General features: G+C 37.9%; 1 protein-coding gene across 2 annotated transcripts; it reads right to left on the minus strand.

The window, feature by feature from the left end:
- Positions 1-234: 234 nt before the first annotated feature.
- On the minus strand, positions 235-7,985 carry LOC147610046 (plasma membrane ATPase-like). Of its 2 annotated transcripts, XM_086786713.1 has the most exons (23): positions 7,809-7,985; positions 7,568-7,671; positions 6,947-7,384; positions 6,627-6,746; positions 6,207-6,317; positions 5,847-5,984; positions 5,535-5,669; positions 5,274-5,453; positions 4,546-4,752; positions 4,347-4,466; positions 4,107-4,226; positions 3,771-3,893; positions 3,545-3,649; positions 3,312-3,456; positions 3,005-3,169; positions 2,612-2,850; positions 2,487-2,519; positions 2,192-2,273; positions 1,921-2,081; positions 1,623-1,796; positions 1,259-1,441; positions 798-979; positions 235-675 (listed from the first exon to the last, which is right to left on the minus strand). In XM_086786713.1, exons 3-23 carry the CDS (start codon positions 7,004-7,006, stop codon positions 579-581), a joined length of 2,880 nt encoding a protein of 959 aa, XP_086642839.1. In that variant the 5' UTR covers positions 7,007-7,384; positions 7,568-7,671; positions 7,809-7,985; the 3' UTR covers positions 235-578. The 2 variants fall into 2 exon arrangements, with proteins under 2 accessions (XP_086642839.1, XP_086642840.1); XM_086786714.1 differs by lacking the exon at positions 7,568-7,671 and having other exon boundaries at positions 7,809-7,943.
- Between the last annotated feature and the right edge of the window lie 12,041 nt (positions 7,986-20,026).

A 20,026-nucleotide genomic window follows, 5' to 3' on the forward strand; every position in this document is an offset into this window, starting at 1 on the left:
CACTTTTGCGGATAAGATCACTTTTGACTCAATTGTAAGACTACTATTAACCTCATAGACCACTGACACATACGCCCAATAACTTGGGTGTGAGCTCTTCATGGTGGAAGAGGAAAAGCTCACCTGCCTCACGGGGGGGGAGGATCCTCCCCGTCCAACCTCCACGTCCGATGGGCAGGGGGTTATGTCTACACCTCAAAAGGGCTTTCAACAGCGGCATGCAACAAAGGGACCTCAAATTCTTTATTACATAGCAAACCATGATAACAGGAGCGCATGAAATGAATAGTATTGCATGACAAAATTACAATCACCCATGATAATAGGTTTCAAAAGGGTGCATGTATAAATATGGTAAACTAAAAAAAGGAATTTTATGACCCCTCTCAAAATTACACTGACAGTCAACTTTTGGCCATCAGTTCTCATTGCAAGATCGGTAAAAAAGCAACCCACTTAGTGACCAAAAACCTTGCAGTAGAGAGAGGCCCAAAGACACGATAATTTATAAATGGGGAGAAAAATGATGTCCGAGAGACCAAATCGTGCTTTATGGATGGATTCCTTAGGGACTAAACTCACACTGTATATGCTTGCTGGATGGTATTAATATCCAACCCCTTCAGCCTGACAACCGACTCCACGTGCCCTTTCAAGGTGTGAAGTTCCCTCAGCCTGTGTACATACATACATTCAACCAATGAAAAAAGCTCTGACATTTCATTCAACAAGATCACATAACTTAATACTACCCATAATCTCTGGCTTCAGGTAAAGCAAAAAGAGACCAAGTGTACCTAGCAATTTCTGCACGGCGTTTAGCCTGTTCAGCTATTTCTGAAAGCTCATGGTAACTGCTCTTGTCTGAAAAAAGTGGAGGCTGCTCTGCAGGATGCAGCCCATGTAGCGTTCTCTGAGCGTGAGCCCACTGTGCCTCTCTTGCTTCTTTACCATAATCTTTCTTCCTTGTAAATGCAATCTGAAGAAAGATGGGTGAAAAGTGTATTATAGGTGGTCTCTCAACAATCATGTCAAAATTACTAAAGGATAGATTAACCAACATGTGCAGAACAGCAGTGTATTAAGAGACATCTTCCCTGTCCTTCTGGCAGGGTTGGACGGGGTAAGTCCCCATCCACCGATCAGGTGAGATTTCCCCTTTTAACAGTAGGACATTGTGTCTGGAAAGAGCCCCAAAAACTGCTATCCTAAGGCGCACAAGAAGCTGGCATGCTTTTCAAGTTGTACACTTTTTTACCTTATGCTCCAGAAGAAGATCCCATGCTTTCCCACTCAAAATATAACGTACAGCAAACTTGATGATATCCAAGGGCACATAGAACACGATGCTATAAAGCCAAATGACTCCAGCCCAACCCCACCCGATTGGTCTCATATTAGCAAAGCCCCAATCGGCGTACACTGCAATAAGTGTTGCAACCTGTTACAAATAACCAGGAAGCACTTTAACAGCTCAACTCTAAAACCACTGAATCACTTATCACGAAAGGTGATGAAAGAAACCAATTAAGTCCTACTACTAATTGCTGCCATCTTACAAGGGTTACAAAGCATGCAGACACTACTCAGCTGTGGGTTTAAGAAAAGCAAGAGATTTTTACCAGCTGTGCTATAAGAAATGCAGTCACAAGTAGTAGGCCTGGACGCTCGTTAAAAGACCAGCTTCTTGACCTAGTAACGAAAATCAGTGCTTGGCTTACAATGCTAACTTGCAAATACACCGCAGCAGTAAGTTCACCATCGGTCAAGCTTATATCTCTGACGTGAAAGTGCATCTGCATAAGAAAAGGCAGAAATACCTCAGATTTGAAAACTAACAAACAAACTTATATCCTACCCATTAAAATTTGTCATAAATGCCTTGCCCAAATATTTAGAAATGGCTTCACTATCGCTTACTGGAAAGAAATCTGTCTTGTAAATAAGCCAGAAGAAGATAACTGTCATGATTGCCAGGTAAGTCCCAAGAACAACACCAGTGGCAAAGATTTCTTTAAGCTTCCAGCAGTCAGGTAAGGGAGAGGGCTTAACTCGATCTTTAGAGATTGTCATGATAGTACCTAACAAAGGGGGGCAAGAAATAATTACATATAGTGCATCCAATGTGCATCCCACACATAACTTCACAATCATTCAACTGTTGTAAGGTTCAAATTCTTCAATAACTCACCATCATTCAATATGGCAATGATAAGGACCATGAACGGAGAGAAATCAAATTTCCAAATCAAGGCCAAAAGCAGGAAACCAAGCTACATCCCACAAAACAGAAAAAGGGATGAGTGTTTTGCATACATTTCAAAAGAGAAGACATCAGGGTTCTCTAGTCTATGCGCGTGTAGGCTGGTGGAAAATTTCATGGAACCCAGGTGTTCCAAAGCCCACCAGCCTACATCAACTTGTGTCTTGTATGTATATATGTATGTCGCAGTTCTGAAAAGGCTAGCTAGGTCATATGTTCTTACCACTATACGAATGGTGATAGAGACAGCATATATCTGCACCAATTTACCACAACAGATCATGTCAAATTCATACAAAACCAAAAGACTGCATGTGAACATTTTGTGCTGGGAACAGCAGTGCTTACTGTATAATTTTTCATCCTCTGAAATATTGCTCGACTTGTGAGAACAGCACTGACAATTACACTCAAGCCTGGCTCTGTTAACACAATATCAGATGCACTCCTTGCAGCGTCTGTTGCATCAGCAACAGCAATTCCTATGTCTGCCTTTTTCAATGCAGGAGCATCATTCACACCGTCGCCAGTCATTCCACAAATGTGTTTTTTCGCCTGTAACCGTTTGACAATCTCATACTTGTGTTCTGTTCATCAGTGTTTATACACAACTGTTAGAACATAACCAAGTATCTTGGCATACATCTAACATTCTATAATGTCTCAAATGTGAATGCAGAACCATATGTGACAACTATGGTTGCCTTCAAATTGGACATCGAGCTTCCTGGCATAACTTACCTGGAAACACTCCAGCAAACCCATCAGCCTTCTCAATAAGCTCATCAACAGGAAGAGCTGCAATAGTTTCATCTTTGTGTTGTCCCAACAAAGATGATGATGGATACATGTTGATTCCCATACCTAATCTCCTTCCAGTCTCCTTTGCAATGGCCAATTGGTCACCTGTTAGCCCAGCATTGATCCTTTCTCGTAGTTAGCTTGACAGTCTCTTTAACAAGTCACAAAAAGAGAATCCATGTTGAGAAAATTATTTAATTTCACTCTCTCCTACTCCTTAAACAATAACAGTGCTTCAAGACATAACCTGTGATCATTTTGACATTTACTCCAAGATTCAAAGCCCGACTGATAGTCTCAGCACTATCATGACGAGGAGGATCAAAGAGCGGCAATAAGCCACAAAACTTCCACGGGGCTCCTTCACTGTCTTTGGACTTTTCAGGCACTTCCTGTTGGAGAACTGAAAAAATTAAATGGATTTTCTTTTTATGAAAACAACATGGAAAAATATTTCTAACCTCTGAACTTCAACAATACCTGTAGTGCAACTGCCAAAGAGCGCAGCCCTCGCTCAGCAAACTTATCAATCACTGCATGCACCCTTGCCTCAATTTCTGACTGGTTGTGAGCTAGTGCCAAGATCTGTATATGCACCATACATGTCAGTTTGAGTCACAACATCAAACAAATATAATGGGTGTAAAACAAAGCACAGATGTATGCATTCTTCTTTGAAGAAGTCATTGACATCAGGCAGCAAGACCTGTTCTGGGGCACCTTTACTAGCTCTGTACCACCGTCCATCAGCTTCAATGTATGTGAGTGCTGTTCGCTTGTCTACTGGATTAAACGGAAGAAAATGTACTTCTGTAATATTTGCTCGAGCCTGCAGTAAAGGCAGAGCAAGGCAGCATAAATTCAGCCTTCTAATGTAATTGAGAAACATTCCTATTTCATGATTGGAAATGTGACCACAAAACAACTATCTACCTCTTGAGCTACTCCCTTTAAAAGTACACTAGAGATTACTGTGATCAAATGGTGTTCAAAAAAAACCTTTAACTCCATCTTTGACTCCGCTTTAATTTCACATCGTTACCTCCTTTGGATCTGCTAGCATACCCACGATGGCTGTGTCTATGGCATCTTGGTTCTCCATCCTGGAGGCTCTGGCCGCCAAAAGAACCACCATCTCTTTATCAACTCCCTTTGTGAAAACCTGAAGCATTATACAGCCATACAGAAAACTTTTCATCAGAAAGCATTCAGGAATAGCACTAACCAGTTAAGAACGTAATATAAGGAGCCAGAAACTGCAAGCAAACATGTAAGTCCTTGCCTCTATTAGATTTTTGTCCACAGTCAGTTTGTTTAAAGTGAGAGTTCCCGTTTTATCGCTGCACAGAACATCCATTCCAGCCATTTCCTCAATGGCAGTCATCCGCTTTGTAATAGCACCCTGGAGCAGGCACAAAAAGTAAGATTTTACACAATGACAAGAATTCATTCAGAACTATCAGATATTTCAATTAATCGACCTGTTGCGAAAGACGATGAGACCCAATGGCCATCGTGACAGAAAGCACTGTCGGCATAGCTATGGGAATTCCTCCGATAAGGAGAACCAGCAGGTTGTTGATCCCATCTCTATAAGCTCTGTGTTGAATGGGATACATGACAATGATCTCAACAACGATCCCAATGGCAATAGAGCAGATGCAAAAATTACCTATGGCTGTTAGGACCTGCAACATATCATAGAAGAAAATGAGCTTGATTTTCTGTGCAAATCATAAACGCATGAGTGTTCTTTTCATAAGAGCAACCAACTAGCCACAAACCAAGGAAGTTATATCAAACAAGCAATCCGTTTATATGGTATTGACTGCACAACAATGCAGGCAACCACTGTTACTAAATCCTAGAGGTTATCTTTTTAATGTACAGTGTCTGTATTCTAAATTAAAAACTTTAAAAGAGCACTAAGGTTGAAGAATCTTCAACATATGACATGATTGCATCATCCATGCCATCGGACAATGCAAAGCAGCAAGAGGGCCACCCAAATAAGGCGATGGCCTGAAAGACTTCATTCTTGTAAGTCAATAAAAGGTAGAGAAAGAGGTGACTAAAATGCACAGTCGGACTGGACTTTTCATCAAAAAAATACAGGTTCTATCATATGCTACAAATCAAAATTACTGTCATTATAGAGTGTAAAGGAGAACAGGTTGTATGTAGGTAGGTGGGTTTTCAATGCATCCACCTTCTGGAAGTGACCAACTTGATTTGTTGAGTCAACAAGATGTGCTGCTTTGCCAAAGAAAGTGTGTACTCCTGTTGCTATAACAACTGCCTCAATCTCTCCCTGTTTGCAAGTTGACCCTGAGAAAACCTCATCTCCTGGTTTCTTGGTCACAGGTAGAGACTCCCCAGTAAGAGCAGACTGTACAGGCAACAGAACAATTGAGTTATCTCAATAATCTCATCTAAATAGAACATCCCTGCTTAACTACATAGCAGTAACCTGATCAATTTTCAGGGGGTCGCCCTCCAAGAGGCGTGCATCTGCTGGAATAATGTCCCCCAGCTTGACGCTGATGATATCACCTGGGACAAGTATTGATGCATCTTGTTCACTCCACTGTCCATCCCGAAGTACCTGGAGTAATGAATCAACAAAATGACAAGTTCCCAAGCACATAAGCGATCAGCTTAATGTATAACTTGTCAACGGCAGCATAGTTGTGACGAAAAATGGAAAGCCAAACTGTTTGTCTTGTTATGCTGAGGTGTACAAGCATGGCCACGACTATAAGTGGAGGATGTTCTGGCTAACCTTGGTTTTTGGAGCCAACTTCGCCATGAGAGCAGCTGCAGCATTGCCAGCATTGTTTTCTTCGATAAAAGATATAGTAGAATTTATCAAGAGAAGAACCACAATACCAACAAAGTCCTGCCAATCGGGAGGCATACTCTGCAAGATTACCAATAGGCAACTGGATCAGTTTAGAACTTTAATTGGTCAAATGATCAAAATCTCAAAAGTCATGACATGTTATGATGATGAATATAACAATGACAATGTGAAATGATGCCAAGATGTAAGGATGATGACACTAGTGTGATAAAAATAAATATCAGTAGTGATGAAATGATCACCCTGATGATGATGATGATGATAAGATATGGTAGATACCTTTCCATTGACTTTGCCATTCGCTAAGGCAATTGCCATAATTGCTGCAGCTTCCATCACCCAGGAAAGGGGATTCCACATAAATCCCAAAAACTTCAAGATCTTGCTTTCCTGTGCAGGAAAAAAATAGCATCAGTTCCTGCCATGCAAGGAACACAGAAACCCGAGCATACAAGCCACCCATTCAAATAGACAACAAACTTCTCCAACTAATCTGGACAACATTGTCCGATTGATTTCAATTTGGAAATGCTTTCAGAACTTGGATTATCAAGGGGAATTATCAACGTGCAGATACAACAGACGTACACTTAAGAAAACTGAAGATTGATGAGGCACATTCCTTCGGGTGAAATATATATTAAGCTCGACGAGATTAGTATTAAACAGTCAGTTTAAAAAATGATAGACAAGCCTTACGGATTTCTCCTCTAGCTTGTTGTATCCAAATACTTTGAGGCGATTCTCTCCCTCCTCGGAGGTAAGTCCTTCCTTTGTGCATCTTAGCTGTGAAAACACTTCTTCTATGGGTATCCTCTCCTGTGGCCATAATCAAAGTGTCAGAAATACAACAAGAAAAAGATGCACTCAGAAATAAAGCTCGGTGAACGCAGGAAAGTAAAATCTTGTGAAAACGCAGAGAGAAGCATTGAACGCAAGGCTTGCGAGATGCAGAAACAGCAGAGAAAGCAGGGAAATTAAGGTTTTGTGACAAGCATAAAAGCTCAAAAAGCTCGTACCAGATCAACGGTCTCGGAGGCGAGAGCTTCCAGGCTGATGGCCTTCTCGTCGGCTCCCATGGCGGCTTACAGGAATCGGAAATGGAGATATTGGCTTCCGAAGCAGAGAAGCTTTAACAAGGAAAAGGTTGCATAGGAGACTAAAAGGCGGAGGCTCAAGCAGGACGTGGCGAGAGGCTAATCATACCACTTCCCTTGCACTGAAAAGTCATATTGGCCCCCCGCCATAGCCGCGGACTTCCTCTTCTGCCCTTACAGTCCGGAGCCAAACCCTAAGGTCAAAACCTCACCCGAATTTACTATTGATTCGAGCACGGGGCCACGAAACCCTAAGTTTAAGCCATCCTCGCTTCCGGCCCCTCCTTTCGCCTCAGCCTTCGAATGCTCACCGTTCTTCCGGAAATCTGAGAGAGTTTCTTTTCGCTTAAAGCTTAATCCCTGCAAAAAGGACCACAAAAATCCTCAGAGTCGGGTGCATTCCTTCCAGCTAAAACCTCTCATAACCCTAGTTAAGCATGTAATTCTCACCCGCGATTACAGGGAAACTGTTCTCTCTCTCTCTCTCGAATTAAACAAAACTCTATTCTATGGCAGATTCAAGTTATCAAACTGCATTCCAACCTGTGCGTGCGTTTGTGTCTGGCAGAATCATGTTATTCAAATCTCTCTCTCTCTTCAAGTTATCAAATTGCATTCAAATCTGTGTGCGTGTGTTGTGTCTGTCTCTGTCTCGCAGATTCATGTTATCAGATTGCATTCAAATCTCTCACACACACAGACACGTGATAGAGAGAGCTTCACACACACACACACACACACACACACAGAGTTTAGTTTGGCATTCCATAGCATCTGCGTTTACCTATCTCAGTCTCTCTGTCAACGAACGGAGCTCCGAAATCAAAAAACAGAAAGACGATGCCCAACGCTAAGCAGGAGCGATCTGCAGAGGCCTCCGCGCAAGCCCTAGGAAATACAAGGAGAAAGACTCCAATTGTTGCGCATGCACACAGGATCAAAAGGGAGAGAAATCAAAGGCGAAATTTCCTCTTCTTCTCACACAATAATAACGCAGCGGAAAAGGATGAAAAAGGCGGAAAAACGAAGTGTGGTAGACGACCGGTAGTTTTTGTAATAATGATGGTTAAAAATAGCTTCAAGCAAGAGATACCGCCGCCGTGTTAAAAAAGAAAGTGCCTTTATTTGGTATCGGTTTGTTTTCCACACAAAAAAAAAGTGCCTTTATTTGCTATTATTTTAGTTATGATTTAATGCCCACAATTTTAATTTCTCATTTTTTCAAGCCGCCAATTCTTTTTTCTCTGAAAATAGAATTTCTGGATCCTCCTCAAAATTAAAAGTGGCGAATTTATCCATCTTCAGTTGCTCTTTTTTGCCGTTTCCATTTTTCCAAATGCCACCTTTCCTCTCTAATAATAGTCATAAATCTAAATTAAGGCATTTCCATATAAAGATTTTATCGTTTGAGTTTTCCATTTATCCCTCTTTTTAAAAAAATAGTGATTAGGAGTTTTTAATTTTATTACATTCCATTAACACCATCAAAATTCAAAAAAATTACCTTTTTTGAAATAAAATCTTCTTTTACCTTTTTAAATTCAATCTTTTCATTTTAGAACAAAGGGATATCACTATCTACTAGTGTTTAATTTTTTCACTATCAAAATTCAAAATTAAATACTCAATACAACTTTAAAGATAATTCATAGATAACAAATTTTAGGTGTTTTTTAATTCATATTTTTGGGATCATTTACAAAATGTACTTACATAAGGGATACTCAAAATCCTCATAGAAGGGATTTTTCAAAATACCCCTTCACCTCACTTGATATATATAATATAAGTGTTCTATAGAGTGGTGAGGCCCCCAGTTACTTAAAATTCTTTTAAAACACCAATTTTAAACCTTCAAACCTAAAATTTGAAGTTATTTTTTACATTTTCCAAGTCTAACTATAATAGGATTATTTTTTGTGGTGTCATTTGGGTGCCTTAGAGTTGAAAATATGTCAAGAAACACCAAAAATGGTCACCATTATTTGCATTTTCCTTCCCTAGATAGTAGAGAATTGTGTAATCACATTTTTAGTAAGGGTTTAAAGTAGGGATGCTTCACAAACATTTGTAAACCAATGAAGGCTGTGTCTACTAGCATTCAATGGCCTTGTGGAGGTGTCTTGACACATGTTTCACATAAGACTTCCACTTGCTATTTCAACATAGTGATTGCCCACTCCTAGAGGTCACTTGGTCCCACGTTGTACCTTGTTTCCATTCATGCTACTTTTTTTAGATAATCGGCCTGTAACTAGGTCGTGATGATGGCAGGTCATTGCTTCACCCACTCACAAAGTTAGTGAAGATGAAAATAGCTAGACATCATGTTTGCACATAATCATGGAATCGTGTGGTGTTTATGAATCCCCCCAAAAAATATAAGCCTATTTGATCATGGGTTAATTAGGGGTAGGTATATCTAAGATTATTAAGGCCTACGACCATAGGGTGGATTAATCATTAGCTAGTCTAGTTTTTAATGAGGTAGTAAGAGATAATTGTGTGCTTATATAATAAGCTTTAAGAGGTTTTATCATGTAATAATTAACCTAAAAAGAAGTAATTATTATTTTTTGTTTTAATAAGGTAATTATAGCAAAAGCAAGATATGTATAATATAGATATAGTACTCTCAATTTCAATGACTCTAACCATGACAATCATTAGTCTGAGATCATGCACATTTGAGTACATCCCTTCTAAGAGGGGTTTGGTGTGATATGGGACATGTTGGATCTACTATTCTCTACAAATTGATTATATATGCATATTCTCTATACCTCTATTGCCTGAGGGAACTTTGATGGTTCCTGGTCTGTGTCTCTTAGTTGGGAGGTGAATTAGTGATATTCCCCTACCCATTTCACTCATGGTGGATACTCATGCATTCTACACTTCTTGTGAGTTAATTTAAGGTTAGTCTCTATACTCATGCATCCTACACTTCTTGTGAGTTAATTTAAGGTTAGTCTCTATACTTAGAATTAAGTGATGTTAAAGTTGAGCATCATGCATGCAGGTTAGCTCTTTGCTAACTCAAAATTAACTAATTTGAGGGGGTGTTATATGCACATTATGTGTGCATATACTAGGAGGCTAACCCACATTAGGCTTGTGAGCATGGGAGCATGGGAACAAGCTCTAGTGGAGCATGGGTTAGGACTAACCTTAAGGGTTAAGGTTAGGGTCAGGCATCCAAGGGTCACACATGGAAAATGGAGAGTCAAGAGTCACTTGAGGGCCCTCCTATATAATAGGGGCATGGGGCACACTCAAGGGAGACTCGGGGGCTTGAAGACCAAGGCTATGTTAGCTTGAGGCTAGGTTATGTTATGCTCTCTTGTGTAGAGGATCATATCTACTCACCTACCATTTCACACTATAGCTACATGCTATTAGATTGGAGTTATACCTCTTGATGATATGGGACATCAAGGTAAAGGTATGATGTATTTCATTATATTTCATGTGTGTATCCCTTGGGCTCGGGGGTGGTCGAGTGGATGCGTTTATGCCCGATTTATGCATGTTTATGCATAACAATTATCTAGAGAGATCTTAGGGTTTTAACAGTGGTATCAGAGCAATCTCTAGTAGTTGTTGTTGATTTTTTTTTCTTATTGCATTTTTTGGTATTTTTTTGAAGTAAATTTTAATACTTACTAATAAAAATATTATTTTGTTGATTTGTGTTGATGATTTGCACATGGATCGTCGATATGGCGATTGGAATGCATGTTACTACTATTCAATGGACGAATCGACGTTACAAAGGAATTTCGTGAGTTTAATGCTATTTTTTCCTATTTTTTGTGGTTTAAAATAAGCATTAATGGAAATTTGTACACAAATACCACATATTTTAGTGTGGATATTTTTGGTAAAATGAATTTCCTAAATTTTTAGAATTTTTTCTTAAATTTTTTAGAATTTTTTTTGAGTATTTTTATACTTAAAAATGTATTTTGTATACATTTTTTGCAGGTTTTTTCCGCAAGTATGCGATCAAATTTCTGCCAATTTTCTGCTAAAATACAATAGGGGGCAGCATGTTGATGTATTGAATGCTCTCCCGTGTGCGTGGGACCCTCTTCGTCTCTCAATTCCGAATTTTCTTCTATTTTCCTCTCGCGTGTATAAACCTCTCTTAAAAAAGAACATTTTTTATTAATATTAATCATAATTAGGAGTTAATTATAATTAACAAGAATAATTAAAAACTTAACCTCTCTGTTAACAGAGAAGGAGGGAGTGAGAAGAGTGGAAGAGAGGAGAGAGGAGAGGGCCCCTCCCTCTCCATCTGTGTCACGTCACAACACAAGGGGGGAGGAGGGGCTACTCTGCGCCGCTCATCGGCAAAAATCGCCCCCCTCCCAAAACGTTTTTTTAAAGGTTTTTTTTTAACCTTAGTTGAAAGGTTTTTTTTAATTATTAGCTTTAAAATATATTTTTACAAAAAGTTTCTTTTCCAAAAAAAATTCTTCTCAATGCTTTTCAAAAAAGCTTGAAAAAAGGAGAAAAAAGAGATGTTATCTGAATTTTTTTTCACTAAATTTTTTTTTTCTTGGAATCTCTTGGCTTTCTGCTTTCCGGAAACCTTTTGGCTTTCCGAATTCCGGAAAATCTTTTGACCTTTTCTCGAAACTTTTGAACTTTCACATTCCGTTTTTTTTTTGGTCTTTTCATTTTCCCTAAACTGTTAGCTTTCCATATTCCGCGAAAACCATTGGGATTCCGAAATTTTTTGACCGTTCGTATTTTAAATGCGTTTGGGGTGAATTAAAAATTAAAAAAAAATCTTGAAAATTAGTGGAGAATTAGACAAAGGTTATTTTAAATTTCGGGAAAATGTGGGGTTGGTGTTTGGCATGTGGTGTGTCCATTCGGGCGCCCATGACCATTCAAATTCCTTTAAAAATATTTTTTTGACCCAAAAAAATATAAAATCCATAAAAATTCTAAATTTTCATTGGATTTGAGAATTGTCGGGTGGAATTGGAAATTTCATTGAACGATAAGATTCTCAGGCAAAATTAGGAATTTTCTAGAAATTATTTTTAAAAATCTTAAAAATTTGGTATTTATAAAATATCAATGGTATTTTGGCAAATTAAATTGCTATTTTTTTTTTGAAAAATGTAGGTTTGGAATGCCATAAGATAGGTTTGGTGGAATTCAAAATTATAGTATTTTGAGGCCCTATTAAATTAGAAAAATTTTAAAAAAAAATCATGATAATTCTTTTTCTCAAAAATTTAATATTTTCGAGGGTTATTTAATATTGAAGTACCTTTTCTCGTGCTGATATTAGATAGATGCGGGTTATTCACATAGTATTAATACGACTATACCTCGTATTAGTAGATATTTCTGTTTGGATCTATTCTAAACGATGTTTTCATGATTTTTTGTCATTGTTTAGCCATTCTTTTTGGACATGTTTCTTAATTTCTTTTGATGACTATAATTTGCGTTCAAAGTGTGTTTCACCTTTGACACTTTTCCATGATAATTTATTTTGCACTTATTTAAGTGTGGTTTGTGCTTAATTTCTTAAGCCTAAGACAAATTCTATCATGGGTCAGTTGATCGGTTTGTTTTGGTCGATTTTATTGGATGTTTTCCAAGTTTTATATAGATTCTGCCTAGATCACTTGTATCTAGGGGTTTTTTAATGAGTGCTACACACATGTGTTTCACTTGCTTACTTTGGAGTTTTGCTTGAATGACACCACGTTCATATACTCCGGATTCATGAGTTGGCCACTAATTTTAATGCTTCTTTTGGTATGATTAATGACCATTAGATGGTATGCATTAATTTTTATGATCAACTATGGTTTTCATGGATTCGAGGAGCTTCTATGCTTTTATCCATGGTTTTATAAAGATCTTTTGATCTTTTGGATAATTTCATGTGCTTTGAGGGTAGCAATTGCCTTCATTTTTTGCACATAATTTTGGAGTATATTGCTTGTACTCTTGTACATATTCCAACTTGGATACCTAGTTGCTTATGTATCTAGGTGAATTATTTTTCTACCCCAACTTTATTGTATTTATTGGGTGGTTATCATTAAAAAGGTGCCAATAATTCAAAATTCCTTTCTAATGATGTACTCGGAAAGAGTTATTCCTTGATGTGGTCTCAGGTATATAGAGATAGATTTTAGTATGTGAAAGTCTGGGATAAGGCCATCTTATTTCTTTTATATAGGATTTTATTCATATTTTCCTAGACAACATACTAGGGAGTTTCAAATTGTTAAGGTGGGTGGTATCATGGTGGTATGGGACGCTAGTGATCCCTCACATATATTATCCCATAAGATAATATATGTGATCCCTCACATATATTATCTTATGGGATAATTTGGGCTTAAGATTGTTGCTTTGCGTACATCACTTAGCATGTTGACCTCAACATTAAAAGACAATCTCATTTTCTAAATTCACTAGAAGTTATAGTGTGGGAATTCTCTAGATAAACTTCTTTTATATATAGCCTGCATGTATTAATGAGTGTAATCTCATCGACATTTTCACTTGTTGAAATCTCTTTCTTTAGAGTTCAACGAGTTTATCTTGTTGTGTTTGGATTAAGGAAATTCGGATTCTTCCTTTGTTGACATTTCTTTCTCTAGCTCCGTACTTTAGGTAATTTATATAGTCAACCTGATGGCCTATGGGATGGGCATATGTAACTCATGGAGATGCTGATGACTCTCTATGTTGATATGGGTAACTCGGGATGTTAATTTTCCATGTGCAAATGTGGGTAAGTCGAGGCGCCGATGAATCCCTGGTTTCTACAGTTATAATGCCATGTTTTCCTACTTTATTCTCCAAATGGTTTACAACGAGGAAACTACTTTGAATATGAATTCCTCTGATCATCTGCAGTGTTGTCTGATGGGCAAACAAAGCGTATGAATAAGATTATAGAGGATATGCTTCGTGCATAGTCTCTGGAAAAGCATCAAATTAGAAAAAATATATTCCAATGATGGAATTTGCCTATAACAGTTTTAAATCTATGGCTATTGGTTTTAGTCCGTTCATGCTTATGTATGGGTATGAACCCAAGGCACCTATTGATGTCGATCTTAAGGACATCGAGCTTGATGCATCGAGGGATTTCTTACGTGATATGCAAGAAATGTTGACCGAAACTCGGGATTCTACAAGAAGTGCTCGGGATAGGGCACGGTTCTATGCTGATAGAGGAACCTCAACTTGGTCTTTTGAACCAGGAGCGTTGGTTTATTTAAAAGTTCCTAAAGATTCTCAGACTTTGTCAATAGAAAAATGCTCAAATTTATCTCCTAGATATTGTGATCCATTATGATTTATACATCGGATTGGCACGGTTGAACTAAAACTACCTCCAATTGTTAGAGTTCATCCAGTCTTTCAGATCAATAGATTGAAAGGAAAACTGGAAGGTGAGGATAACATAGTTACTCCTCAAGAACTCGTTGAAGTTGAAGAATTATCCTATGTTCCACATGAACCTGATAAGGTACTTGAATCCAGGGAAAGGAAACTTTGTAGTTGACTAATCCTTGAGGTTAAAACTAGGTGGAAAGATAGGAAAATAGAGGATTCGACTTGGGAGTCGATTGATATTGTTCAGTGCAGTTCTCCTTCTTTTCATTGCAAGAGTGCAGTGTTTTGAGAGAGGAAAAGTATGTTATATGCACATTATGTGTGCATATACTAGGAGGCTAACCCACATTAGGCTTGTGAGCATGGGAGAATGGGAACAAGCTCTAGTGGAGCATGGGTTAGGACTAACCTTAAGGGTTAAGGTTAGGATCAGGCATCCAAGGTCACACATGGGAAATGGAGAGTCGAGTCACTTGAAGGCCCTCCTATATAATAGGAGCATGGGGCACACTCAAGGGAGGCTAGGTTAGGTTATGCTCTTTTGTGTATAGAATCATCTCTACTCACCTACCATTTCACACTATAGCTACATGCTATTGGATTGGAGTTATACCTCTTGATGGTATGGGACATCAAGGTAAAGGTATGATGTATTTCATTATATTTCATGTGTGCATCCCTTGGGCTTGGGGGTGGTCGGGTGGATGAGTTTATGCCTGATTTATGCATGTTTATGCATAACAATTATCTAGAGGGATCTTAGGGTGTTAACAGGGGGTCAAATCTCAATTGACTACACAACAAAGGTGGAATTTTTGAAAATTGTGGATGATTACACAACAAAGAAGGTAGGTACAATCATTAAAGCATGCATCAAAATGTTTTGGAATAATGTTGCGAGTCTTGTGAAGCATGCCAACAAGAAAGACCTTTACCTTTCCTCTAATGTCTTTCCTAAGATGGGGCATTAATTTTGTAGGTCTTGTACTAGTTATAAACATGGAAAAAACTACACTCTGGTAGCATCCAATTATTTCACCAATAGGTCAAAGCTGCAAACATGACTTCAAAGTGTGACGGAATCACGCTTTCAAAATTATTTTTTTACATATGTGCAAGGTTTGGGTGTTTTGAAAAACTTAATTGATCAAGCTACAAATTTATAAAAGGTATGGGGTAGAGTAGTGCTTGAAGAAACTCTTACTAGAGTAGCCCTTACTGGCCTCAATTTACTGGACAAGTCGAAATGAAAATGGGATTCTTTGTGAAATTCTAGGTAAGAAATCTATTGGAAATATGAGAAATTTGAAAATGTTCCTAGTGCTCACATTATGAGCTTAGAACATTGTACACTCCATTCGAGTTGGTCTTGATCTCTATGAAACAAATGCTATCACGTCTTTGAAATATGATCTACCTACAATGAAATGGGTTAATGTATTTGGCAAGCATTGGTGATGAGCTTCTTTTTTTTTTTTGCTTTGGTTCCATGGGTTTTGCTTATGTGGACTACTCTGATAATGTGGCCCTTGATGTGTCCATGTCAACATGTGATAAGTCCATGTCAGCATCATGTGACATGGCACGAACATACATGCATCATGAACATACATGCTATCATGTGCACCATGGACACACATGCATCATGCACATGATGCCATGGATGATGTCATAGATCATGGCCTTGGATGGTCCATATGGTTGGAATGGGCTATACGCAATCTCTATATGCTTGGTGTTGTTTATATGTGATATCTATATACTTAATATATCATCATGGTGTTATATGCATGGTGCGTCGTATATGGTCTTGAGACAAGTTGCTCGAGGTCTTCACATGATCAATATTGTTACGGTGGGGCATGTATGGTTAGGACAAGATGCATGTGACATTTACTTGGTTGGAAATGTATGTACTTATTATAGCCTATGGTTGGGTTTGTATAGTCTTTATGGTTCATATAGGTTTGGCAATGGGCTGCATGTGATCTTTATGTGGATAGCATTGTCCTTGAGCGGTCTATATGGTCATACACCATGTATATAGTCTGGTTGTATATGATCTTGATATTCTTGGTCCCCTTTGAGGTATGCTCTATGGTCCCCTTTGAGGTATGCTCTATACAGTCCATGTTAAAACCCTAAGATCTCTCTAGATAATTGTTATGCATAAACATGCATAAATCAGGCATAAACTCAACCACCCAACCACCCCCGAGTCCAAGGGATGCACACATGAATAATAAATGAAATACATCATACCTCTACCTTGATGTCCCATACCATCAAGAGGTATAACTCCAATCCAATAGCATCTAGCTATAGTGTGAAATGGTAGATGAGTAGATATGGACCTCTACAAAAGAAACCATAGCATAAGCCTCCAAGCCCTCAAGCTCCAAGCTTCCAAGCCCCCTTGAGTGTGCCCCATGTCCCTATTATATAGGAGGGCCCTCAAGTGACTCTTGACTTTCCATTCCTCATGTGTGACCCTTGGATGCCTGACCCTAACCTTAACCCTTAAGGTTAGTCCTAACCCATGCTCCACTAGAGCTTGTAGCCTCCTAGTATATGTACACATAATGTGCATATAACATAGCACATATAATGTACATATAACATACTTCCCCTCTCTTAAAACATTGCACTCTTGCAATGAAAAGAAGGAGAACTGCGCTGAACAATCTCAACCAACTCCCAAGTCGAATCCTCAATTTCCCTATCAGGGATTAGTCAACTACAAAGTTTCCTTTTCCTGAATTCAAGTACCTTATCAGGTTCATGTGGAACATAGGATAAATTTTCGACTTCAACGAGTTCTTGAGGAGTAATTGTGTTATCCTCACCTCCCAGTTTCCCTTTCAACCTATTGATATGAAAGACTGGATGAACTCTAACATGTGGAGATAGTTTTAAGTTCAAACATAACCGTGCCAATCCGATGTATAACTCGAAAATGGACCACAATATCTAGGAGATAAATTCGAGCATTTTCCCATTGACAAAGTCTGAAAATCTTTAGGAACATTAAAATAAACCAACACTCCTGGTTCAAAAGACCGAGATGAGCGTCCCCTATTAGCATAAAACCGTGCCCTATCATGAGCACTCCTGATAGAATCCTGAGCTTCGAGCATTTCCTACATATCACGCAAGAAATCCCTCGATGCATCAAGCTCGATGTCCTTAAGACCGACATCAATGTCCTTAAGACTGACATCAATAGGTGCCCTGGGTTGATACCCATACATAAGTATGCATGGACTAAAACCAATAGCCATATATTTAAAACTGTTATAGGCAAATTCCATCATTGAAATATTTTCCAATATGATGATTTTCTAGAGACATATGCACGAAGCATATACTCTATAATCTGATTCATACACTATGTTTGCCCATCAGACTGCGGATGATTAGAGCAATTCACATTCAAAGTAACTTCCTCATTGTAAACCATTCGGAATAAAGTAGGAAAACATGGTAGTATAACAGCAGAAACCAGGGATTCGTCTCGCCTCGACATATCCACATCTGCATATGGAATAATTGACGTCTCGAGTTACCCATATCAACATAGAGAGTCATCAACGTCTCGATGAGTTACATATGTCCATCCGTAAACAATCAGGTTGACTATATAAATCACCTAAAGTACGGAACTAGAGAAAGAAATGCCAACAAAGGAAGAATCCAAATTTTAACATATCAACATAGAGAGTCATCAACGTCTCGATGAGTTACATGTGTCCATCCGTAAACAATCAGGTTGACTATATAAATCACCTAAAGTAGGGAACTAGAGAAAGAAATGCCAACAAAGGAAGAATCCAAATTTCTTTATCCGAACATAACAAGATAAACTTGTTTGAACTCTAAAGAAAGAGATTTCAACAAGTGAAAATACCTCGCGATTACCCTCATCAAAACATGCAGGCTATAGATAAAAGAAATTTATCTAGAGAATGCCCACAGTATAACTTCTAGTGAATTTTAGAAAATAAGATTGTCTTTGAATGTTGAGGTCAACATGCTAAGTGATGTAAGCAAATCAACAATCTTGAGCCCAAATTATCCCATAAGATAATATATGTGAGGGATCACTAGCGTCCCATACCACCATGATACCACCCATACATACCTTAACAATTTGAAACTCCCTAGTATGCCGTCTAGGAAAATATGAATAAAATCCTGTATAAAAGGAATAAGATGGCCTTATCCAGACTTTCACATACTAAACCTGTCTCTATATACTTGAGACTACATCAAGGAATAACTCCTTCTGAGTACATCATTAGAAAAGAAATTGAATTATTGGCGCCTTTCTAATGATAACTACCCAAAACACAATAAAGTTAGGGTAGAAAAATAACTCACCTAGATATATAAGCAACTAGGTATCTGAGTTGGAATATGAACAAGAGTAAAAAATATATATATACTCCAAAATTACGTGCAAAAAACGAAGGCAAATGCTACCTTCAAAGCACATGTAATTATCCAAAAGATCCTTATAAAACCATGGATAAAAGCATAGAAGCTCCTTAAATCCATAAAAACCATAGTTGATCATAAAAATCAATGCATACCATCTAATGGACATTAATCATGCCAAAAGAAGCATTAAAATTGGTGGCCAACTCATCAATCCGGAGTATATGAACATTGTGTCATTCAAGCAAAACTCCAAAGTAAGCAAGTGAAACACATATGTGGAGCACTCAATAAAAAACCCCTAGACACAAGTGATCTAGGCAGAACCTGATGAGTCCATATAAAACTTGGAAAACATCCAATGAAAATCCACCAAAACAAACTGATCAACTAACCCATGATAGAATTTGTCTTAGGCTTAAGAAATTAAGCACAAATCACACTTAAATAAGTGCAAAATAAATTATCATGAAAAAGTGTCAAAGGTGAAACACACTTTGAACGTAAATTATAGCCATCAAAAGAAATTAAGGAACATGTCCAAAAAGAATGGCTAAACAATGGTAAAAAATCATGAATACATCGTTTAGAATTAATCCAAACATAAATATCCATTAATACGAGGTATAATCGTATTAATAATATGCGAATAACCCGCATCTATCTAATGTCAGCACGAGAAAACGTACTTCAACATTAAATAACCCTCGAAAATATTAAATTCTCGAGAAAAAGAATTATCATGATTTTTTTCTAATTTTTCCTAATTTTATAGGGCCTCAAAATATGATAATTTTGAATTCCACCAAACCTATCTTATGGCATTCCAAACCTATATTTTTTCAAAAAAAATTTAGCAATTTAATTTGCCAAAATACCATTGATATTTTAAAAATACCAAATTTTTAGGATTTCTAAAAATAATTTCTAAAAAATTCCTAATTTTTCCTGAGAATCCCATCGTTCACGAAATTTCCAATTCCGCCCGACAATTCTCAAATCCAATGAAAATTTGTAATTTTAATGGATTTTTCTAATTTTCTGGGTCAAAAAATATATTTTTAAAGGAATTTCAATGGTCACGGGCGCCCGAATGGACACACCACGTATCAAACGCCAACCCCACATTTTTTCAAAATTTAAAATAACCTTTGTCTAATTTTCAACTAATTT

Source organism: Cibotium barometz, chromosome 50 (genome assembly GCF_041138505.1).
Source record: "Cibotium barometz isolate CiBa-2024 chromosome 50, ASM4113850v1, whole genome shotgun sequence".
Lineage (NCBI taxonomy): Eukaryota > Viridiplantae > Streptophyta > Polypodiopsida > Cyatheales > Cibotiaceae > Cibotium > Cibotium barometz.